The 24,857-nt window shown below is 52.0% G+C and overlaps 1 protein-coding gene across 2 annotated transcripts in view; it reads left to right on the top strand.

The window, feature by feature from the left end:
- Positions 1-23,108, top strand: part of Chst1 (carbohydrate sulfotransferase 1) — a 60,226-nt gene extending 37,118 nt beyond the window's left edge. Inside the window, exons 2-5 of one of the 2 annotated variants that reach the window (XM_028778623.1) lie at positions 4,119-4,200; positions 6,516-6,685; positions 19,542-19,671; positions 20,993-23,108. In XM_028778623.1, coding sequence (XP_028634456.1) covers positions 21,035-22,270 — 1,236 coding nt within the window. In that variant the 5' untranslated portion in view covers positions 4,119-4,200; positions 6,516-6,685; positions 19,542-19,671; positions 20,993-21,034 and the 3' untranslated portion in view covers positions 22,271-23,108. Of the gene's footprint in view, positions 1-4,118; positions 4,201-6,515; positions 6,686-7,585; positions 7,991-19,541; positions 19,672-20,992 lie in introns of those variants that run through there. The other variant, XM_028778621.1, reaches the window with a different exon arrangement.
- Positions 23,109-24,857: the final 1,749 nt, after the last annotated feature.

Raw genomic sequence — 24,857 nt, 5'->3', positions numbered from 1 at the left:
ACCTGGGTCCATCTCCTGGTCACAGGTGGGTCCTGGATAGTCTATAGTGGAGGTCAGCCCTGACCATGGGAAGGGGGGGTGTTGGGGGAAGCATCCATAGCCAGAAGGGCTTGTGTGATGATATTGGTTACAAAAACCATTGGCAATAACAGCTGGGAACTTGCAGCCCAGACTCTCTGATCGCTTGTTTTAATTTCCTTTCATTTTTGGATAAGTAATTTGCTCCCATGGGTGGAGCAAAAGCTGGACCTGTGGTAATGTTTCCTCCTCCCTCTCTGTATGGAGCCAGGTGGATCCTCTCCCCAGAGCAGATGTGGTTTCTATGGGTCTATCTGGAGGTGATCTACACACACTAACATGTTATAGATGGCATTTTAGAATATGTGCCTGAATATGTGTCTGCAACAAAATGACTTGTATGCTGTTCTTTTCCACTTAATGGACTATTTTGGGAACCCTATGTGAAGATCCAAAGCACTTCCTTGTTGGAAATTTAATTTTTGGTGGCTGGAAAAAGTTCCATCTCATGGCTGCAACATAGACCATGTTTTTCCTATTTTGCCAGGTTCTTCAGTAGGCCACACAGTGGACCTCTGCAGACATTCACACCCATGTGACTGCAACCCTTAAGAATGGGGGTCTCAGAAAGACCCCCCACCTTTGCTTCTCCTTAGTTAAGACTGCTGTGTAGAAGTCACTATCACCTCTGTTTTCTTTCTTTCTTTTATTTTTTTTAAATGTGGCGTAAGGGCTGGAGATGTAGTTCAGTGGTAGAGTGCTTGCCTAGCATGCACAAGGCCCTGGCAACAACAAATATTATTGGGGTGTTATACTGGAACTGAATCACAGGGTGTTGTGAGGATAATGTATGTATACAGTAATTGCTCAATAAAGGTGATTGGTGATCCCTGCCTGGCGTTCCTTCTGCTGTCTCTGCTTGGGCTCTTCAGTTCTACATGCCCTGCCCCTAACCCCCAACGTGAACACACTTAATATACTGTCTCACCACCAAGGCAGACCAAGAGGGTCACTATGCACAGGCTAGGTGGAGTGAATGGCCCCATTGTTCCTGGGCTGAGTTCCCAGAGCCCTGCAGGTGTGGCAGTGACTAGGCCTGGGCTGTCCAATGGGAGAAGTGAGCTCAGTCCTCTGACCAAGAGTTGTCAGGGAGGACTACTATTCTTCACAGAGAGGAAGGGAGTGATTCTGAGCTACTCCTGGCCTGGCAAGGGAGGCACTTTGACTACATGCCTACTATCTCCTAATGGTTAGTTATTGCAGTTGTGGTGGGGACTGGATTGGATGGTATTGATGTTGTAATCTGAGCTCAGGGATTGGTTGGAAGAGCCTCCAACTGACTTGAAAGACTTAGGAATAGGAGATCTCCTTGACAGATGTCTTAATCATTACACTCTAGATTCCTGAACATCGTTTTAGTCTCTGCAGCACTGTTTATATAGATTTGAGCATAGTAGGTCTTTTCCAGCCTTCCAAGCATCTCTGGGCCTTGGATCTGATGGAGAGGAAATTTGAACCCCGAGGGAACTGGATGATAATGGCTTTCGATCTTGTTTGGCGAGAAGGGTGAAGTTGCATTTGAGGAAGGGAGAGAATCTGAGCTCCTCCTGGCCTGGCAGGAGAAGCGAAGAGGTGTTCACTGTACTCTACACTGCCAGAATGAGGGCAGATGATGGCCTCTGAGGTAGTGTCTTGAGATAAGAGGCTGCAGTCCAAGTAAGAGACATTGGCTCTGCATATATGCTTTTGCCATCTCTCTCCTGGGATGTGTGAGTGTGGGCAGTCCAGTTGAGGGGCCCATGGAGGCAGGAGTCTAGAGACCTTCATTGCTAGGTCTTTCCTTCTTCAGGAAGCCTCCGGGACTTTCTTGGTATGACACTCCAGGTCACTTTGGTGAAGGAATCCTGAGCAAGATTTCAGAAATGGCCCTTTATCAAGCCTTCCCCTTTGGATTCCTGCCCTGCCTGTTGCCCCTGCCTGTAGAGAATGTCCCAGAAGTGCTTTCAACCTTCTCAACCCCAACTAGGGCTTGCTGCAAGGTGGAATTGGGGACCAGAAAGTATCAAACCCCTTGAGCAAAGGAGGGTGGTGGCGACAAGCGATACAGGAAGTGGACAGATAAGCAGGAAGGAGGGAAGACTGGAAAGGAGCAGGCCAGAGACCAAGGAGGGGTATCAGGACTGGGCTTCTCAGGCAACAATGAGGCTTCCCGAAGGCTAATAGTGTGAGGAAGTCAGGGACTGTTCTAGATAGCTCTTATTCCTAGAGTATGGCTCCAGTGAGCTCAGATAGTCCCAGAATAAGATCTTGAACTACTCCCTGGACCTAGATACTGAACCTCCCTTTCAGTCTCTGCCACCTTTTGGATGCCTTGTCCATAGGGCTTGCGACTGGTATTGCCTGCTGTCTCCTTTTTTCTGGCACTTGCCAGGCTCTGAGCCTGACTGCATACTCTGTGCTGAAGTGCCTCATCCAGGACAGTGGGGCAGGAGCAGAGGTGGGAGCCTTGGGTCCAGGAGCTTTTCTCCCCCCAAGCCCCTCTGTCCGGGGTCAGGCTCCCTTCACCATAGAAACAGCCCATAGAGGCCTGAGAACCACTCAGAAGAGGAATTTTAATTCTAGTCCATAGTCCTCCTCTCCTGTTAATTTGTCCCCGACCTCCATTACCCTCTTAACCTCAGGGCCCATGAGATGATCCCAGTATCATCTTGTTATTAGGTAAGGGACAGGGGCTCAGGGCTACAGAGCTTGCTTTCTTGGGTCAGAGTGTTTGCCTCCTCAGGACTCTGAGGTCAGTTTCCCAGGAGCTGGCTCTGGTGCCAGATAAATGGTGGTGGTGGTGGCAGTGGTGGTGGTGGTGGTGGCGGTGGCGGTGGTGGTGGTGAGCCTGCTTAAATAAGTTGGACCCAGGCCCGAGGCCATTGTTCCAGTCCCCCTGCAGGAAGGCTGTGGAGTAAACCTTGAGAAGCAAGTCCTGGGTCCCAAAGCACACATGTCCCTAGCCAGGCTTCTGAATCTTCATTCGTGGCACAGAGCTAAGGGTGGCAAAGGCCAGCAGAGTGGGCTGGGAAAGGCTTTTCCTCAAAGGATGGCCAGAGCAGGCTTATTCTTCAGAAGGAAGTGGACATTTGGCTTTCTCCAACCTCTCCTTCCTTTGGGAACTTAGGGGACTTGGATACCACTTATCTTGGCAAGAGTTTTCTGGACCACGTGAGGTCAAAGGAAGGAAGATGGAGCCTGGAGCCTGCCTGCTCTGTCCTGATCCTCGGTGTAGATTGCTCTTCCTCCCTTTCCCCGTCAGACTCAGGGAAGCCAAGAGCCTCTGTAGGTGGTGTGGAGCTGGGAGCTAGCTGTTCAGTAACAAGTGTGTCACAAGAAGGCTGTTCAAGTCTTGGTCTGGCTCCTGACCAGAGCAAACCCTTTAGCTTCTCTGTTCCCTCCCTTTCAGGATTTGGTGGCTTCCTCTCTTCTCCCTGGGGGACTTGGTTCTGTAACTGGGAAGGAGGGGACTTTCTTTTGGAGTGGCTTGAAGGATCAAGACAGTCAAGAGGGAGAAGGACTTTTGTCCTGGGCCCCTTAGCCTGGATTTGAGACCAGGAGTTAGAGGTTACAGCTGCCAGCAGGACAAGCTATTTGCCATGAAAGTCACTGGAGACTATTGTAGTATTGTCGTTTTGTGCCACAGGGTACTGGGAAGATGGTACTTTTCCTGCATCTTGGGGGAAGGGAGACCTACCCTTCAAGGTCCTCTGCAGGAGCAAAGAACACAACAGATGGCTAGTAGAGGTGGCTGGTGATCGACTGGTCTGGGAACAGCACAGTGTCCCTCTGAGGAATTCACAGTTCTGTGTGCACAGCAGGGAGGCAGCTTTCAAGGAGCCTCATTTGGGGGACTTTGTGGGCTCAGTCAAGTGTGTTCAGCAATGGCCTGTCCCGTTGAAGCCATGAGCTCACCAGGGCTGGCAACCTCTGGTCACAGAGGAGCAGAGGGAACAGTTCCACACTGTAATGTTGAGGGTCTAACAAGTATCCAGTCACAGGTAAGGTTTCAAATATGTGTTTCCTTCCAACCATGGAGACATTCCCTCCAATGTATCCAGAAAAGGAATGCATCTGAAGTGGAGAAGGAGGCAGAAGCAGGAAGAGTATGAGCCCGTTCTCTCAGGAAGTCTTAGACTCGAGGTGAGGCTAAATGCATCTCCTGTGTGGCCTTGGGTAAGTTGTTTGCCCTCTTTGGACCCAAGCTTCTCCAGCAGCCCTCTCACTGAGTGACCCTCCTTTGCAGGAGTCCTTTTCCCTGACCTGCTCAGGGCGGTCTGGTTAGAACTTTTTTCTCAAGGGCCTGGAGTCCAGAGACTGCTGAGAGTTGCCCTCTGCAAGCTTGTAGTCTTGTCAGTGTCCCAGGGAGACATGGACTGGAGCACCTCTGCTGCACATCCTGAAGCAAAGCCTGGGCCATCAATCTCCCAGAACCGACTGAAATAACAAGGAGGGTGGCCCAGACTGCCACCGAATGGACCCTTGAAAGAGATTAAAGCTCCACAATGCCAAACCCCCAAATCCCTTAACACATTTCCAATTGCCTCTGAGACCAAAATGCTGCCAAAGAGGAGAAAATGCCTAGTTTTGAATTCTTGAATATTTGAATAGACCGAGGAGCTCTATTCAAGGAAGCTTCTATATTTGGGGGCTCTGAAAGTTCCACCCTCGGGTTCACCTGGCATCCTGTCCCTCCTTAGGATACTTCCTTGAGCCAGGGTGGCCCAGTGTGGCCCCCAGTGGGATGCCCTGGCTTGGCTACTGTGTAGCTAAGCAGTTCTGCAAATTGGGCAAATCACAAGAATCCTTAGTCCTTAAAAGAGAGAATGACAATTCCTACCACCTCAGGCTACTTTTGAGGTTCCAACAAAATAATCTCCATGAGGTGAACAGCTCAGTGCCTGGTTCAGTGGGGGAGAGCCCCACATCAGCCATTACTGCAGCCTTCGTACTCTCAAAGAGTCAGGCTGGTTGCTGTTTCCTCCTTTGCCTTGTATGCCCTGTCCATCCCACAGCTATAGCTCTGGAGTTTCCTTCTCCTCCAGGAAACCCTTCCTGAATGACCTTCCAAGGCTTTATCTTCCCCTGACTTCCCAGGCCACTTAGGAAAATTCAAATTTTCAGTGATTCTTTCTAAAGGTTTTTTTTTTAAACAGCAAAAGCCCCCTTTTTTGTTTTATAGTATGTCTATGTGTGCATATGTCTGTGTCTGTGTGTGTAGGCCAGAAGAGGGCATCAGATCCTTCTGGAGCAGGAGCCACAGGCAGTTGTGAGCTGTTTGACATAGGTGTTGAGAACTGAAGAGTCCTCTGTAAAGCAGCATGTGCTCTTCTTATAGCTGGAGTGGAGCATCACTCCAGCCCTTCCCCTACCCCCTTCCGTGACTATTTGCTGTTTCACTGGGTAGGAGTCAAGCTTCCGGAGCACAAAGCCTTTGTTTCTCCTTTCCCTGACAGCACCTGCCACAGTGCCTTGCACACAGTAGGCACTTAAGAAACATGTTTTTGTTATATGGGGCAATCCCAGGTAGCTGGAAACAGAATCATGGTACACAGGAGACCTGGTATTTGTCCATTTATAGAATTTAAATATATTTCTCCCCAATTCCACTCCCTCTTTACATTTTAACCTCACCATCCTTTCCATCCAAAATACAGCAGAGTTTGAAAAATGACTTTTTGGGATCAGAGAGTGGGGGATAGAGGAGCCTCTAAGCCCTGACTATTCTGGTGTAGCTGAGATTCAGGCCAGGATTAACCTAGGTGAAAGAGATGGTTCTGGCTCATCTGGGGTGATGGGAGCCAGGCTGTCCATGGACAAATGGGAGGGGTCTGAAACTGGGAGTGCTCTTGCAAGGCCAGCTTTCTCTCCTTGGCCTTTTTCAGAACATAGCCACTTACCTTGGGGTAAGTGACTGAACCCTCATGGCCACCTTGGTTCTGGGTCTGAGGACTGGTCCTATAGCTCTGGCTGCAGGGGTGATGGGGTCCTGGGTAGAGCTGCAGCTGGAGCTGCTGCTTCAGGGATGTCAGGAAAGGTGATGTCTGCCTTCTCTGAGGAGGTGGTGGGGACAGGAGTTTATAACTAGGAGTTGGTAATAGTAACCAAGGCCATGTGGCTTACTGAGAACTTTGGAGCAGGGGCCTTCATGTCATCTGGTTCCATGTGGAGACTTTTCTGAAGGCATGCCCCTGGGGGTCTCCCAGAGAATCCTAGACGTTGTTATCCCCTTCTTCGTGAGCAAGTAAACATCTATCCCACAACAAACATCTAACATGGTGGTTGTTGCCCTAGGAGGTAAGAAACAACATCTCCATTTTCCTCCATGAGGAAACTGAGGCACAGAGAGGCTGCATCATGCGGTCACACAGCAGACCCACAAAAGTTCCTTTTCACTGGGAACCTCCAGGTGAACATAACCCCATTTTAAAACCCTATTGTTCTCTGTACTGTATTAGAAGCGACGGATGGACAGACCGTATGGAAATGAGAGGTTCTTGGAGACTTAAGAGCCAGTGGAGATGGAAGCCCACTCCTTTGGACAATCGCTACCACTTTGGACAAAGTCTACCACTGCCTTTGGACAATCTCCTGTTCAGAGCCCTGCAGGGGACGTACACATCTTCAGGTGAGGATGGAGTCTGGGTTTGTGCGTATGGAAGCCTTGTTGGCCAATGGCACAAGTGTGTTTTCCCTCTTCTCCAGCTCGGGGCCACAGGCATCCCTCTGCTGACTTGCTTTGTCTTTCCTCCAGGCCACACTGAGGGTTCAGGGATGTTTCTCTTGTCACTAGCTAGTGTTTGGTGCTTATGACATGCAGGAGATGCTCAGTCAATATGAGTGCAGAGAACGAAGGACCAGTGTAGTGTCAGGGCTTTGTGGCTATTTTGATCCCACAAGTGCAGCTTGTGGATTGGCTCCTACCTGGGAAGACAGACGTATCCTAGGGGGAAGGGACTGGGCAGAGTGGAAGGCTCCCTCTAGCAAAGGAACTCTAGTGTCCGACTAACCGGCCAGCTCCACCCAGCCCCTGCTGAAAAAGGATGACGGATCTGGAGCAAGTGAAACATTTTTTTTAGTTGTGGGTGAAGGAAGAAAAGCAGGGAGGAGGGATATGTAGTGGACTATCAACTTCAGTTCTGGGTTCGGGAGTCTCTAGTTGCCCTGGGTGGGGAAAGGAGTCAGGGTCAGGCTGGGGCTGTAGCCAGACTTGGGTATCCAGAGGCTTTGGCTGCATAGATATAGCCATGCCTTCACTAGTGGGGGTGTGGGGGAGAGGGCAGGCCAAGAGGTACCGGTGCTGCTACCGCTTGGTGTCCTCAACTAAGGGGTGGGCGTGGCTGCCTCTGCCCTCCAGTGGGTGGGCTTCGGAGCCCTGCTAGTGGGGTGGTGTCCCGGAGCTCCCCGCCTGGGCTGCGCAGGGGGGCGGGAGGGCGCGCGCTGACGGGGTCGGGCGGAGAGGGGGCGGGCGGCGCTGGGGGTGGAGCCGGGACCGCAGCGCCTGCCACCCGCTAGCTCCGCGCTGAAGCAGCCACCGCCGCTTTCGGCTCGGGGACGCGAGGAGGGTACTCCGTGAGGCTCCGGCCTCCGTGGCTGCTGCTGTCCTCCGGAGCCTGGGGCTGCAGTGCTCGGGGTCCTGGTGGCTGGCTCTGAGCCCCTCTAGCTCACGATCACGCTCTCTCTCTGCTCAGGAAAAGGCACTGTGCTGTGCGAGCCACCCGGGGCTAGAGCCCCCGGGCCATGGAGAGGGGCCCGTAAGGGACGCGCGGAGGCGGAGGAAGAGGCTTGGGAGGAGGGAGGCCGAGGAGCAGGGCGCGGGAGGAGGAGGATGCCGCCGCCACCACCACCCGCGGCCCCCTGGCGAGCCTGACTCCGGACCCAGGATGGAGCCGGCGCTGGGCGCTGCAGCGGCTCTTGGCGCGCCCGCCACCAGGTATCGGCCGGGCCCCCCGGGCCCCGGGGCAGGCGGGAGCGGACTGCACCGCAGCAGCAGGGAGGGGCGCGGGCGCGGCGGGAGACGCCCCTAGCTCTGGGCTGGTGTCTCCCGGCGGTGCGCGGAGGCGTTGGCGGGGGACCGCCGAGTGCTGGGCGCTGGGAGGGGCTGACTGGGGCTGGTAGCCCTCCCGGGAGCGCCTCGATCGCCCCTGACCTCCTCCTCTGGTGAGGGCAAGCAAACTTGGGATAAACGTCAGCCCGGAGCTCCCTTTCTGCTGCGGTACGCTCTCGGGTGTCTGCTCCAGGTTCATCATGTAACAGCCTGCTAGATGCGAGCGGTCGAGGCTGCCAGAGACCCTGAGGTTCCCGTGTCTCCTCTAACTTTCCAAACCAGGCTTACACCCTGAGGCAAAGCGCTGTCCCGGCTTCTTGCTTCTAGCCTTGGTCTTGTATTGGCTTCTGCTATGCTGGTGATGGGCTGGGCCCTTAGGAGACTGGGGCCGCCTGACTGTGCAGAGCTCCCCACACGAGGCCAAAACAATCCTAGCTCCTCTCTGAGTAGGAGATGAGGTGGTCAGCTTCTTTCAGGGTCCAGGGAGGGACATAGTGTTTGACTTTACAGTAACAATAGGCAGTGGCCATAGCTGGAATCCATAGGTTAAAAGGTTATCTGAGGAAGGTAGGTAAGACCTCACAGTCCTGCTAGGGTGGCACCTTGGCCTGATTTCAGGTACCTCACCATGTCACCTCTCCTTACTCCAGGTCTGCCCCCTTTTCAGGTTTACATTCCTAGTACCCGCCTCCTGATGGGCTTAACAACCGTTTAAGAAAGAGGCTTCTGGACACCGAGGCTTTTGGGGTCCAGATACCAAGGATGTTATAGTGGACCGCTGAATGGTTGAGACGGGGACAGGGGAGGTGCATGTCCACACAGTGACAGGAATTCAGCCCACTGTCTTCTGGAGCCTAGGGACAGAAGAGACCTATGATGGTGGCAAGAGGCAAGCACCTTGGCTGGTCAGGGAGCCGGGAGCAGCTTGGGAAAACCAAAGAAACCAGTGAATGTAAGAGGCAAATAGAGATGGGCTCGTAGGCCAGGGGGATACTTTCCAGGCCAGGGGGGATACTTTCCTGGGTTCCTTAGCTCCTTAGATGGGGCCAGGCTGTCTCACAAAGAGATCTTACCTGGCAGGCAGTTCCCAGGCTCCAGTCCCTGGTAGCTGCCACACTTCTAGGCATCGTGATGACCCTGTTTCTTTTTCAAAGTGCTTCTATCGTCATGACTCACACTCTGGATTCACCAGGGAGGTATCAAGCTTCCAACCTAGTCTATTCCCCGCTCTCTTGGGTCTTTAGGGAGCTGCTGAGGAAAGGAGGGGGTGGATATGCCCTTGGGTCTTGAACCCCTGCAGGAGCCTAGCACTGCAAACTTTCATTGCTTGTTGTCCTCCCTGATCTTGGTGGGTGGGTTGGCTCGAGACCAGCAGTCCAGGTATCTGTGGGGTGAGGAGGGGTGTGCAAGTGAGAGGAAGCTATTGCTGATTATCCTTCCAATATTGCTGGAGCTTTGAGATCACGCCCCCCCCCTTCCCCTAACACCTTGCTTTCTTCATCTCAGAGCAGAACCCCTCTCCCCGACTCCAAATCCAGATTTCCCTCTTAGCTGAGTGGCTGTGAAGCTTTGGGTTGATGGTTTTCTTCTGAGCATCCTAAGTTAGCCCACTTCCTCCTACTCTGGCCCCCATGTTACGTCTGCTCAGTGAAGGCTCTGATTCAAGGTTTTTGCCCTCTCTCAAGGGCCCTGGCCCCAAAGAGGGGTGGCATTGGGGGTGCTAGTGCAGGGAGTAAGTCAGGCTGCACTGAAAGAGGGACCACTGAGTCTGCAGGATCCCTAGGTGTCAGGTTCTCAGTGAGGCCTGGTTTGTGTGCTTCCCAGCCCCTCTTGCCCATCTGCTGTGCCCCATCCTTGTACACTGGGAGTCTGAATTGGTGTGAGGAGGGAGCATTTGATAGTCATAATCTGGTTCAGAGAAGGTCCCGAAGCCCTGAGTCACTGTATGGTTTCCATGGAAACAGACTTGTTCAGAGGACTCGATGTAGCGAGGCATTGGAAGGGGGGAGGGAAACATATAGTAAAATCAGGCTCCACAAGTGTGATGGAGCTGGACCAACTCCCGTTGGTGGGAAAGACAGAGGTACAAGGAAGGTTCTGACCTCTGAGGGGAGGCTGCTTCTCTCCACCTACACACAAGGGACTCTCCCTCAGGGGCCACTTACAGGCAGGCAACTGACACTTCCATGGATCTTCTGGGTAGGTTGCCAAGCTTCTGGTGACTCAATGCCTCAGTTTCTTTCTTTGTAAACTGAGGGTTGCAAGAATCCTCACCTAATAGGCCCCTGGAAGTCAAGTTCATTAATGTGGAGCACACAGCAAAACCACAATGTGTGTTGGGAGAGTGTCATGGTTACTTATCTAACAGGGAGGAGGTTCACCTGTATCCCTCTCCTGTATCCCAGCTGGCAGTCTGGCATCTGTCTGGACTGGCCTGCTTGGGAAAAGTGGTCTTCTGTAGCCTTGGCACCCCTGCTGGGAGTCCGCCACTCAGTTCATCCCATAGAGATTTATTTAGGACTGTTCAGCCTGGTACTCTGCAACCTGGCTCTTATTTGAGACTCTACCTGCCCAGGAATCTTGTAAGAAGAAGTCCTTCAAGGCCACATGGCTTTGCCTCAGCATCCTGAGGGAGGGTTGGTTGCTGAACCCCTTGGGGCTAGGACAGAAGAGATATAGGCAGAAGGGGGCCCTATGGCAGAGAGAAGGGCTCAGCCCCAGTCCCCCAATCCTGGGAAGGCTGGCCCATCAGATTATGAGAATCAGGACTCCAGAGCACAGTCCTTAGGTTGGAGCCTCCATTGCCCAGCTGGTGGGGCAGGGAGAGGTTTATTTTAGCAATGCCAACCCCAGTAGCATTGAGGAGCATAGAGGGTTGGGAAGCGTGGGCTAGGAAGACTCAGGCTGACAGTGACGCATTAAGAAGACTCAGACTGGCAACAACACACAAGCAGAGTCTTCTCCCCAGGCCTCTTGCAGGAGTCCACTCTTATAAGGTAGAATTCTGCCTCAAATTCTGTAAACTCTCTCCAGCCACCCCTACCAGCTCTCTCAGCTGCAAGGGAGTTATCTGCTGGCTCTTCTATTTTATAGATGCCGAAAATAAGATTCCTGGGGTTTGCCTGCTCAGCCAGGCCAGAGCTTAAGCTAGCTGTGACCTCCCTCATCTGCATAGCAGCCTGGGGGGGGGGCCTCTTCCCCCACCCCTGGCTCTCCAAGAATCTTGGTAACTGCCTCCCACCCCCACCGCAGCTCATCCCTGCCAGCTATCAGGGTCTCTTGCCTTGGGTCTCTCTGGACCACTTTGCTGTCCTCATTGGTGTTCACAACACCTCACAATTTAATATCCTCTGCAAATTTCATTAACGGACTGTTTACTCCCTCTCTCAGGATCATTAATGAAGATGTTAGATAAGATCTGGCCTGGCACAGGCCGGGCAGCCCTGCCCCCACTCCCAGACTCTGCCTTCCAGCCCTTGCCCGTGGCCTTGCCTCCTCTACTCAGGACTCTAGGGACGTGCCCCCTCCTGCCTTTAGGCCCCACGACAAGAGCTGAGGGCCAAGTCTGTTTGAATTAATTTTGTAAGATTACTCGAGGCGCTGTATCAAATGCTTTGCTAAAAATCAAGATATATTACCCTGCCTGCATTTCCTTCATCTACTAGCCTTGTAATTCTATCAAGAAAGCTATCAAGTTTGTCAGGCATGATTTGTTCTCTATAAATCCCCATGGTGCCGTGTGGGGGCACAGGGTTCCCGAGTTTTCTAAATGTTTAGAGATTCTCTCTTTGTGTTTGTTCCTTGATGAGAGCTGGAAGGCGGTGAGCTGGGAATGGCTGGGAGCATGGCCTCCTTCACAGGGATGGGGAGGAAGGCAAGGCCCTGCTTTTCTCTGGAGTCTCTGGGGGTGCCAGAGTTATCTCCGAGTTATTTGGGACTTCTGAATGCACAGGTACCCCAAGCTCGACATCGCTGGGAGTGGGGAGGGATCCCTGGGACTGTTTTTCAAGGATTCTGCAGGATAGAGAAAATGACAGGAAGGTGGGAACTCACTGCACTGGATTCTATTGAGTTCCGTGAAGTGAACTGGGTGTGACCGTCTCTTTCTGTGTGCCAGGCTCAGGTCAGGCTGCCTAAGGCTTAGGGTTCTAGTTTGCACCCTCCTGCATTGCTCAAGCATGGCCTATGGATCAGCAGGATCAGGAAAACTAAGTAGGAGGTCCAGAATTTGTGGAAGGCCAGAGGGAATGAGAAGGGAGGCATACAGGCAAGCTTGGGGACTGTGGAACCTCCCCCACCATACTGCTACATCTGAGCTGTATGATGATCCATCTAAATGTCTTTTCTTTAAAGAGGGAATTACATATCATTTCATTGTGTGTGTATGTATGTGGGTGTGTGTACACCGCAGCACCTGTGAGGAGGTCAGAGGATAACTGTGTGGGTGGTTCCTCTTCTGTGTGGGTAAACTCTGAACACCAGGCTCATTGCCAGTCACCCTAACTTGATGAGATAGCTCTCTGGCCCATTATATAACCTTTCCTAGTCTTACTTACTTGTGAAGTGGACACAGCTGCAGCTCCTCTCCGAGCTTGCGGTAGGTCTCCTGGGGTGACGCATGGCAGCCACACCATGATTCTGAACTCACTACACCTCACTCTGGACATCTCTGCTCATATCAGCCAGAGATGCTCATCCTACCTGTCAGGAGCATGGGGACAGTGTGATACTCCCTAGGCCTGTTAGCTGAGAGGCAGCAAGTGAGACACGCAGGCATGCCCTTGGTACCTGCTTCGATGGCGAGGTCTGAGTGTAGAGAGAAGGGTTGCCTCTCCAGGCCTTGAGTCTAAGCCCTGCCATTCAGTCCACACCTTGTTACAAAGTCATTCTCTGATGTTCTCTGGCTGCAGAGTATTGTTGTATTCCTTGGTCATAACTTCTAGGTCATAACTCCCCCGGAGCCCCAAGTTGAGGTGCAGAAGGTAACAGAGACACATCCACTTGTGACCATCTTTGTTCTTGTCACTCAGCAGGGAAGGGTGAACCCTGGGAGGCACTGAGAGAGCCAGGTCCATTCACATGCCAGGGCGGGAAGCCATAAGGCAGCCCCTGTCCCCAGCTGGTGACACCACCAGAACCTGGCTTGTCAGTAGGTATTGGGCTGAGGGTGGATAGTAAGTAAGGTCATGATCATCCCTAGCCTATTTGGGGTGACCTCACTGGTTCGAGTGCTTGGTGCTCACTGCATCTGCCCTCTGGTGTCCTGGTTGTTCTTAGGTGTGGCCTGGGGATGACGCTCTGTGGTTGCAACCAGGGTTTGGGTCATTGCAGTTGAATGGACATCCTAGCCTCAGTGTAGACTACCTGTTTTTTTTGCTGGATTCGCTTCCCACTTGTTTGAGCCTTTCTGCTCACCAGGGAGGGCACCTCTTTGTGGCACTCAGGTCCATAGTCATTTCTGGGTCCATTCCACCTGAGCCTCAAGACTCACATGATCCCTGGTGCCCCATCCTCTCTCACTGTCCCAACCCCACCTCTTGCATACATGAGGCAGCTGGGCCTCATGCAGGTGACTGGAGACCAGGATCTAAGGACGAAGGAACAGGAGGTCCCTCCCCCAGCTGCCAGCTGGGCAACGGCTGTGGGTGCTCAGGCTCCTGTTGATATTTTAATCGTCCTTGAATTTGGGAGGATGACTGAAGCCCAGATCAAGCTGGGATCCAATGGGTGGGGCCTCAGTACTATTCTGACTGGACGGGCTGTGGCTGTGCTGAGGGTGGAGGAGGGGGCAGGAAACCAGGGCCTTTCCGTCTAGGGCTGGGGCAGTAGTTCCGCCTCCCACAGGCTGGCCTGGCTGAGACAGGGACCAGCCTTCTGACTCATCTCTCCTCTCAGGTTCCTGTACACTAGGCCCTTGTGTCAGCACAGGACAGTCACTCACTCCACAGCACCCACAGCAAGCTTTGCTCCCAGGCCACCAGACACCTGACAGAAGATGCTTTCTTCCCCTAAAGCTGAGGGCCCTGCAGGTGGGACTTAAGCTACTCCTGTGAGCCTTTCCAAGGATTGTTGTGGTCTAGGCTAGCCCCTGAACTCACACCAGTGGACACCCCTTCATGAGTCTCGCCTGTACCCAGGTTGTGCTGAGATGCTCTATCCTCGGCTTCCTGCTTCCGGCTGTGATCGCTCTGTTTTTTTATTTCATACCTCAGAGCAGCAGAGGCCAGCAGAGGTTGTTCCAAGCTTCTGAGCTATCAAACAGCTGCAGATCTTTCCTCCAGTGCCCACCTACTTTACACAGAGGCTTGAGACAACCGGGGGGGGGGTCAGTGCCAGCTCTCATGGACACTAGAAGGACCTGCCTGGACATGTCATTCAGAGTGCCAGGCGGCTCTGCCTATGGTGAAAAGATAAAGGATTAGTGACCGTCTGTATGGTTGGGTCCACCTTGAGGACCCTGGCTGATAAGACCCATTCTTGCTGGGTCTGGTTCTGCCTACGAACTCCAGAGGTTGGGCACAGAACACCTTGCTGTATCACGCAGATCCTGCAGGACAGACATGTAGACCTTACTGAGGTTAAAGTGGACACAGGCATGGTACCAAAGGGAAGCTCTTTGCTTCCAGTGTTCCCTGGACTGGTCACTATCCCTTCATGGTCACTCTGTGTTCTCTATACTGCTAATTCTGCTCCAGTACAGTTAGCTCTAGGGAACTAACTGGTCCTTGGACTTTGTGCAGCATGGGATATTGGGTTCATGGTGCTATGTGGCTTTGGAGACCTCTTGGGAGATGTTGTGGGCTTTGGAGACCTCTTGGGAGATGTTGTGATTCCAGCGTCTATCAGCCAGATGTCTTTTGACCGTATACTTTACTGTTATCTCTTGGATCTTGTGAAGCATGTGACTGAGTTATTTCCCTTTTCTCATTGACTGCCAGGATGCTCTAGCCCATAAGCCCACAAATTACTCGGCACTTAGAGCTGACCTGGGCCCCTCTCTCAGACTTTCACAGTCCTGTTTTCTTGTTGCCTCGTTTTCATGACCGAGTTTTCCTTGAGAGGATACAATCCCCTGGTTGTTCTGCTTCTTTAGCCTTTAACTAGACAAACACAATGGTGGGTGGGTCAGGGCTGGCTAAACAGGTTAAAACATGTAGTTTCCCGAGGTTATCATCCAGCTAATTTCTTCCCTGCCCAAGTCCTCTGTCCCCTGCTTGGATGTCTACACGCACGCCAGAGCCGTGGAATCCCTGTGTCCTGGCTTTGTTCAGGTAGCAGATATTTGGCTTCATGTTCCCCTGACTCTCTGTTCCTGCTCCCTGTGCCGCTTTAAGAGAATTTTGAAGGAAGAAATGACTTGTGCGAGCTTAGCCTCAACCAGTCCCTGCAGAACTCCCAGGTCCCTCTGAGGCCCTGCTTGCTGCAGATTCTGTCCGACCTCAGCGGCCTCCAGCCAACCACAGGTCCTCACGTCCACCTGAGCAGGGCTAATGCTTGGTGCTAAGGCAAGGAAGTCTTGACCAGATGTGTTGGAAGGTGGGGAGGAGAAAGGCTGATAAGCAGTGTCACTGGGGCAAAGAAGAAAGCCTCAAGGCTGGAGTGAGGTGCCAGGGACGGTTTTCAGTTACCAACCCTGTCCTCAGAACCTCTCCAGCTTTTCCATGGGGACAAGGTCACCGTATCTCCACAGATAATAAACTCAAAGCTCATCACAAACTGTGCCCTCTCCTTTGTAGGCTCTTGGGTCGTCTCCTCCAAGGCAGTCATCCTGGCACAGTGCACAAGGCTCCAGGGGCCGTTCATATGCTGTGTTCCCTAACCAATGGCACAGTTGGATACACGTGTTTTGTGGTTTTTCTTGACGTGGTTTTTTGCTTGTTTGTTTGTTTGTTTGTTTTTGGCTCATTTCCATGAGCATCCTATGCCTCAGTCAGAAAGACAGGATGGTAGTGCCAGTGACAAGGGAGCCCAGTTTCTGTGGAGTACAGTAGGAGGGAGCTTGCACCCTCCCTTCAGGAGCCTCAAAACTACTCCAGATTTTGTGTGTAAAACTGGACATAGGAAGCATTTTCTGGGAAGATGGACTGTGTTTCCAAGGAGCCTGGGGGACAGGGAGGTAAACTGCCTCACTGTGGTTTGCTGAAATTCCCGTAGGGTGGCAAGAGGGACTTGGTGGAGGACAGAGCCCTTGGGCCTATGAGGACAGAGTCAGATGGGGAATCAGGCTGGAGCTGGTGGTTGGTGGGACATGTCAGAGACACGGGAGCACTGATTTCTTCTGGAGGGTGACTTGAGTTTTCCCACAGTCCACAGGGGTTCCCTCTGTTTAGTGTGGACTTAACCTCCTCTGGCCCGGAACATGGGGCAGGTCCTTCCAAAGGCAGAGAGGTCCTTGTTACTGTTTCAGAGGATAACCCCAGGCACAAAGAGGTATAGGTCTTGACCCAGAGTCACTCATCTAGGGACAGGCAGGAGCTGTAGGCCACTCCTGTTAGTGGTATTCTGTTCAAAACTGCTTCTTCAGCCTGGGCAGCATGCGGGCCGTGGGGAGGTGGGAAGGGAGAGCCAGACCGCCTATTGCTGCTTGCCTCTTGGTGTGCAGCTGAGGAAGAGTATCTCCAAGGCTCAGAAGCCACCGTCCCTCCTCACTGCAATCTGTATCATCACACTTCCACCCACCTTGGCACCTTTGGCTTCCCGTTAGGCCTGAATTCCTAACAGTAAAAGGACAAGAGCTAGGAGGCTGTGCTACCAGTTCCAGCCGCTAGAGGGAAGCAGGAAGACCATCACAACAGCTTAGCATAGAAAATTCTAGCAGGGCAAGTAGTTTAGGAAGGGGGAGTGGTGGGCAAAGCCCTACAGAGGTCTCCCTCTGTTAGAGCAAACTCCAAGGGTACAGGCAACTAGTTCTGAGATGCTTCCCTAAGACATAAAACAAAATTCAGAAATCTAGACAAAGTTCCCAGCAGGTAAACAATTGAGCTGGGTTGTTACATGGGGCTGGCGTCAGAGGTCACTTGTCAAACACAAAGCAGAATCTTGTCCTAATGTTGAGCATGAATGAATGCTTCAGGTCAGTTACAAACAACACTCTGGTTAGGCCACCTTTATAGACAGGGAAAGAGAAGCTCAGGCCCAACTGGTGCTTAGTCAGTGTGTGCTTAGCCTCTGACATGTAGGCTTGAGCCCTTAGCTGCAAATTAGAGCTTCCCTGTACAGCATTCTTCACTCCCAACCTGACCATAGGCTGCAACCTGAGAAATCTCCAGTCTGGTCACCAGGTCCTCTGTCTTCTAACATAAAGATGGGATTCTGGGCCCAAGGTTTGATCCAGAAATGAGGGAGGCCATAACAGAAGCAACTGGAAACCCAGGAAGGGTCCTGGGTCCCCGAGTCTGGCTTGGAGGACCAGGGCATTAAGAAATCTCTTGCAGAGGCCAAGGTTTGCCTGGGAACAACAGGACCTGGCCTAAGGGCCTTTGGTTTCCAGGGCAGATGCCTCCAGCATACCAAGGACCGTTGGCCAGCTCTGGGCTTAGCTGTGCCAGGCTGGCAGGAGAGCAGAGCACTTTCAGGGGGCTCTAACATCCTCCTTCCTGTTCTCATGCTCTGGCTTTGCCCTCCTGGGAGGCGGGCACATGGCCCTCAGCTGGGCCTCAGGCTTGTGGCCACAGTGTACATGCTGAACTTTGAGGAGTCTCCTCACCTTAGGCCTGGCTTTGAGTTTCTTCAAGTGGGGTGAGAAGGGAAATTGGGAGAAAGAGCTCGAACCATCTGTCTCCTTCTGGGCAAGATGGAGGGTTCTCCTCTGGGGGGGAAAAAACCAAAAAACCAAACCCTCTGTGTATTCTATCTTTAGAGTTGAAATTGAAGGCCAAAGGGCCAAGAAAGTCAGTCTTGATGCAAACCAAAGGGAATGAAATAAAAGACAGGCCGGGGCAGATTCAACCAATGCATTGGAACATGACTTTGAGAGCACCTAGCCTTGGCTGGGATCTTGGCTCTCCCTACTTCTTGGGGCATGAACTTGGAAAAGCTATTGTAACCAGAGGAGCCTCAATTTTTTTTCCTGCTGACTGGGTTGTGAAGTGCTGACCTCTTAGCCTTGAGGTTGGGGTTGGGGGCCGTGCACCTGAGCCTGAGGTTGGGGCCCTCACACAGGGAGACTGAGAGCCCCTTGCGAGTGCTGACTTTCCTTGGTATCAGTTCATCTGTACTTTTTGGTTAGTGCCTATTGGTCTGGACTGCTGATAGATGCCTGTGAAGAAACACAGCTGAGTTTAATACCGTCACAACTGAAGAAAGCAGGCTGGTATTCCCTGAGGCACTTGTCAGGGTCCTGGGATTAAAGTAGAGAGGGCTCCCCACTACCCTCAGCCTTCCCTCCATGGGGCAGAGGCCTTTGTCATAGGTTAGGATGGGTGTGGTTCAGATTGTGTGACTTTGAATACACTGAGAGACTCTTTCTTAGAATCTGGACTACAGTCCGTCTATTAACTGTCTCTTGGTGGTGACCTATTGCTGATTTCTACACACAGTATGGTGTTTCACATTTTTTAAAATTTATTTTTATTATTTAAAATCAAATCATAATTTTTACTTACTCACACGGGTTATAAACACAAAAAGGGTGTTTCACATTTTTAAGAGAACCCTCAGAGCCCAAACACCAGTAGGCCTAGCTATTTTGGCCCAGGCCCGGTGATTTTCTCCAGGCAAGCAGAGCCTGCAGCTCCACTTTCTTCCTTGGGACAGCGAGCCAATGGTGAAGGGATTAGAGCATTGACTTGACCCTGATGCAGAAGGACTCTGGCCTCTGATACTTCGCACATGTGAGCCATAGAGTGTTCTTTAAAATCTCCATTTGAGCAATGGGAGTGGGTCCCTACCCTACCAGAGCAGTTTTTAAGGGTTGACAGGGTACCCAAAATGGCAATGCTTGTTTGCTTGGGAGATGGTATCCACTGACTTGTCACCTAGAGTAGCCAGGACATACAGCAGATTGTGGGAGGATACACACAAAGGATGTGAGTTTACACACCAGCCACGAGCCAACCAATAAATGGACCTCAAGGCAAAAAGGATAACATGCACTCTGCGTCTCAGAACCTATAATCTTACCTGCTTCTATTCTGGTCCCTCCTGTGCTGATGGTCCGGGACAGAATCTGGTGCATGTTTGAAGGCCAAGTGTGCTTAATCATGAGGAACAGAGTTGTGTCTTAGAGGGGAGGTATACAGGTTCCAGATGGGGGTTGAAGCAGGTCATAGGCCCCAGTAGGCACTGCTGCCTGTGCTGTGGGTTATACCTGCTTACAGGGTGAATCTGATTATTTGGCTAAAGGCTTTAGCCCTGTGCAAGCACTTAGTAGGTGTTACCTAAAGTGCTGGCTTTGGCGTTTTACTTGGGCTTTTAAAAGTTTGCTTTTGGCTTTCAGGTAACTGCTGTGAGTGCTGCATATGGTTGGAAGAAGATTCCTGTCCCCAGTTGTCCCTTTGGAGCTACCTTCTCCACCTGAAGGCCTGGGGTGATTCACCTCCATCACAGGACCAGTTGAATTCCAGAAGGTGAGGATTGTTTCCATTCATTTGTAACACAGAACCCATCACCTGGGCTTGTCGCCTGAGACACTTGGGCACACATGCTAGCTAGCTCCTGCCCACAGGAGCCCTGGTGTGGATCATGGCTTGCTAAGGGTGGCACATAGAGGTTACAGCTTGAAAATTGGCTCAGAGGTGATCTAAGAGCAGCTGGAGCCCAAAACAGCAGTCAATTTGGGGATCAGGGAAAGTCATGTTTCATGGCCTGGGGGCAGACTGTAGGGCAGTGAGAAGAAGGGCAAGGAGAGGGGGACTGGAGCCCAAACCAACCTGCCCCTGCCTCCACTGCCCGATGGCACACGGCTGAGGCGCAAATCACTGGTTCACTTTACAGCAGTCCTCCTTTGGTAAGTGTTGAGCTCCTTGGCACTGAGTCTAGAAGGAGCCCTGGCATCTCTTAGGACCTGGTGGCTGAGGCAGCATCCCTTGGGGTACCTTGCAAGAAGCTTGGGGCATATCTATCATGAGCCCATGGGATAGGCTTCCCTTTCCCATTTTTCTGTGGCCCCACCCTACCCTTTCTCCCCCTTTATGGACTGAAGGGCTGAAGGAGTAGCTTGGAGCCAGAAACAAGTCCTGAGGTCCTGTGCAGAGAGATTCATTCCAGGAGCCTCTGGCCCTTGCTCCAGGCCAGTTGACTTACAACACTACAGGTGCCTAGAAGTCCACATTTGGAGGTAGCTGGGCTCCCTCCAAAGTAGATGGTAGAAAGACCATAGTCCATGGTGGGCAGTTCTTGGCCCAGTTGGATTCTGCTGTCAACTCAGAATTCATGGGACACAGGGGTCCCTGCTCTCCTGGATTTGTGTTTGGGGATGAGAATTTGGTGTGCGTCCTTCCTCTAAGGTTAAGTAGAAGACAGAGAAAAAGACCATTGTCTGGGAGGGTGAGTATCAGCCTGTGTGACTAGAAGATGCCTGTGATCCAGGAGATGCTAGCAGGGATCACAGGCAGTGTTAGGGTGTAGCATGAGCCATCCCCAGACCTCCCAAGTGTGGAAACTGGGGAAGCTGGGCTTTGACACAGTAAATAGGCTGGGCTAGGAAAGCCAGAGCTCAGCACAGGAGGCCTCTGCGGCCCCGATTCGCTTAGCTCTTGGGGTCTAGGGAGTGAGTCTGTTTAGCTCTCTGAAGCTCCCAGGAGACACCAAGAAAATGACAGTTCAGTGTAGGCTTTGTAGGTCCTATGGGATATGTGAGCACTAGGTGGGGGATGGGTGTTTTCCTGGAGCCCATGGTGGTTCTTATCTGTGTGAAGCACTTAACCCTTGGCTGTCTTCTGTCCACAGACCCTGTGCCTTGGAGCAGCAGCCCCATGACGGTGCCCAGCCATGCAATGTTCCTGGAAGGCTGTCCTCCTCCTTGCCCTGGCCTCCATTGCCATCCAGTACACAGCTATCCGCACATTCACTGCCAAGTCTTTCCACACTTGCCCTGGGCTGACAGAAACTGGGCTGGCAGAGCGGCTGTGTGAAGAGGGCCCCACCTTCTCCTATAACCTCTCCAGGAAGACCCACGTCCTCATCCTGGCCACCACACGCAGTGGGTCATCATTTGTGGGACAGCTCTTCAACCAGCACATGGATGTCTTCTACCTGTTTGAACCTCTTTACCACGTCCAGAACACGCTCATCCCTCGCTTCACCCAGGGTAAGAGCCCCGCAGATCGAAGGGTCATGCTAGGTGCCAGCCGGGACCTGCTGAGGAGCCTTTATGACTGTGATCTCTACTTCCTGGAGAATTACATCAAGCCACCTCCGGTCAACCACACCACCGACAGGGTCTTCCGCCGAGGGGCCAGCAGGGTCCTCTGCTCCCGTCCAGTGTGTGACCCTCCAGGGTCCTCTGACCTGATCTTGGAGGAGGGGGACTGTGTGCGCAAGTGTGGCTTGCTGAACCTGACCTTGGCAGCCGAAGCTTGTCGTGAGCGTAGCCATGTGGCCATCAAGACTGTGCGGGTGCCCGAGGTGAATGACTTGCGGGCCCTAGTGGAAGACCCCAGGTTGAACCTCAAGGTCATCCAGCTTGTGCGAGACCCTCGTGGCATCTTGGCTTCTCGGAGTGAGACCTTCCGGGACACCTACCGACTTTGGCGGCTTTGGTACGGCACAGGGAGGAAGCCCTACAACCTGGATGTGACACAGCTGACCACGGTGTGTGAGGATTTCTCTAGCTCTGTGTCTACTGGCCTCATGAGGCCCGCCTGGCTCAAGGGCAAGTACATGCTGGTACGTTATGAGGACCTGGCCAGAAATCCAATGAAGAAGACAGAGGAGATCTACGAATTCCTGGGTATCCCCCTGGACAGTCACGTGGCACGCTGGATCCAGAACAATACGAGGGGCGACCCCACTTTGGGCAAGCACAAATACGGCACAGTGCGCAACTCAGCAGCCACGGCGGAGAAGTGGCGCTTCCGCCTCTCCTATGACATCGTGGCCTTTGCCCAGAATGCCTGCCAGCATGTGCTGGCCCAGCTGGGCTACAAGATGGCCAACTCGGAGGAGGAGCTGAAGAACCCAGCCATCAGCCTAGTGGAGGAGCGCGACTTCCGCCCTTTCTTGTGACCTGGGTGTGGTGGGGGTGGGAGGCAGGTGGCTCTGGTTTTGCTGACGTGGACCTACTATGGGCCGTTTTTAACTGTTGCCTTATCTCCCTCCTCCCTCTCCCACCCTGACTGTGTGTCTTTTCCAGCCCCTGTCCACTCCCCTCCCTTTTGCCTCTCCCATACCATCTGTGCGTCCTTCTTGCCCTTGTCCACCCCCTTCTCTCCTGCCTCTTTTTGCCCCTGAAATTTGCACTATGTCTCTGGAGGGGAACACTGGGCAGAGGGCGTGAGATGTGGGGTTACGCCCCCCACCCCATTTAGACACAAGGATGGTGGGTCTCTATGCGGATGGGGACAATGTTTACAGGCACCCAATCGCACATTCACACGTGCACACAGGCACACAAGAGGTACCCCAGCACATAACTTGTAGTTTTTGTAATTGTCTTCTCAAGGTAATGGGATGGACACAGAGGGACCACACCTCCCCAGTTTAAGAAAAGGGCCCATCCCAGCCCCCTCCCGGCTCTCTCCCCTGGAGCAGGGCACCCGTCCCTCCTGCACATCCTTGCCTGCTGGTGAGCAGGGTTTTACTGTGAGGTGAATTGGGACTACGTTCTTTCTATTTGGTTTGTGGTGAGCTTGTCTGTCTGAGTCTTGTGGCTACCCCTAGACCAATAATGATTAATGAATCTTAGGAGTTTCGGATTGATCTTGGGGTCCCTCTGTGATATTTCTTTGTGCCAAAAAACAAAAACAAAAAAAAAAACAAAAAAAAATGTGGATCAGTTTGCTAAATGAAAATTGAAATGCTTTATTTGTGTTTTCTGTAAATAAAAATGTGCAGTACTGCCTGAGTGTGATTTGGGGTAAATCTTCTGAATAGTAGACAATGGGCTTTGGATATTCCTGGCTTTGGAGATAACACAAAGAAGGAAAAGTGGGAATTAAATTGTAAACCTGCCCTACAGGACTATTTTATTAAAAAAAAATACTAGAATATCCCTTTAAAGTTCTTTGATGATTGCATACATACAAAGACTCCGTCTTGATCACATGATCCCAGCTCCCCCTCCCACTTCACTCAAGAGCTACGGAACTCCAGCTCCCCCATTTCATTCCCTCTAGAAGCCCCTGCTGTTCAGATCTCCTGCCACCTTCCATGCTGGCTCGGGGTTGTCAACTTTGTTCCCTTATCAGCTGAGGGGAGTGGTACCGTCTAGTCAGGGTGCTCAAAGTATTTAGAAGAGGCTTTGGGATTCAGAGTGGGCCAAGGAGAGAATCAGGTGTGGACAACTCTTCCCTCTCCCAGAGGCTCCTCCTTTAGTTAGGGGATTTGGGGCCAGGGAAGCTGGGGAGAAGGGACATCCAATGTGCAGGTGGCTCAGAGCAGGGGCCATTAACCTGCTCATTAACCTGCCTAGAAGCTGTCTCAGGAACCAGCCGAGTTTCCTGGTGCACGCACGCACCAGTGGGGGAATCTGCGGGGCTCACTCTCCATCTTTCGTTGACGATCTGGCAGACTCTTCTAAAAAGCTCCCGAAGTTCTCACCCCAGGAAACATGCAAACCATGAAATTTCCTAAAAAAGAAAATGGCATGTTTTACTATGATTTAAGAACCAAAGAAAAACTGCCCCGTCTGCCTGGTTTGATCAGTGGCCCAGTATTGAAGCGCTTCTCCCAGCAGACCATGACCCCCAAGCTGCCCTCTCTCAGCTCCCAGCTGCGTAGCATCAAACATCAGTTTACCATAAAAACTTAAACCTTAGGCTCCAGGCCTTGCCACTATCATTTTATGTATACGGTGCTTTGGCTGCATATATGTGCACTATGTGCAAAGCTGGTACCTGGGGAACACCAAAGAGGTCATTGGATCCCATGAAAGCTATGGTTGGTTGTGAGCATTCATGTGCAAGCTGAGAATTAAACCTCTGGCTGCTCTGGAAGAACAGCCAGCACTTTTAGCAGCTGAGCCATCTCTCCAGCCTCCATCTTTGCTGTTTTTAAGTGCACATCCCATTAAATACTTTTATAGTACGCAAGCATTCCCTCCTCTATAACTTCATCTTGCAAAACTCTAAAGTCTGTTTCTTCAAAACAACCCATCCCTATCTCTCTCACAGCTCCTGGCAACCATCGCTCTGTCTGCATGTTTCTGACTACCTTGAGTACCACATAGAAATGGGATCATGCAACATTTGTCTGGCTGACTGGCTTATTTCCCTGAGCATAGTGTCTTTAAGGTTCTTCACCTTGTACAGTACATCAGCTATCCTTCCTTTTTAAGGCCAATGGATCTCACATTTTGTTTAGCTGTTGATCCTTCAATGGGCCTTGGGTCACATCCATGTTCCAACTGCTGTGAATAAGGAATGCAATGAGAAGAGTGTACACTCTGAGGCATAATTGCTGGGTGCTCTGGCAACTATAATTCCTTTTAAGATCTTCTCTGTTCTCCATAGTGGTCATGATATATTATTTTTTTATGTGTGCATAAATTTTTGTGTGTGGGTTGCGTACCTGTGTGCATGTGTTCAAGGAGGCCAGGGGAAGGTGTCAGGCATTCCCTGTCACTCTACTTCTTTGAGGCAGGGTTTCTTCCTGA

This window comes from Grammomys surdaster, unplaced genomic scaffold (assembly GCF_004785775.1).
Source record: "Grammomys surdaster isolate TR1022 unplaced genomic scaffold, NIH_TR_1.0 338, whole genome shotgun sequence".
In the NCBI taxonomy this organism is placed as follows: Eukaryota; Metazoa; Chordata; class Mammalia; order Rodentia; family Muridae; genus Grammomys; species Grammomys surdaster.
The sequence above is the reverse complement of the archived record's forward strand: the minus strand, read 5'-3'. Positions and strand labels throughout refer to the sequence as shown.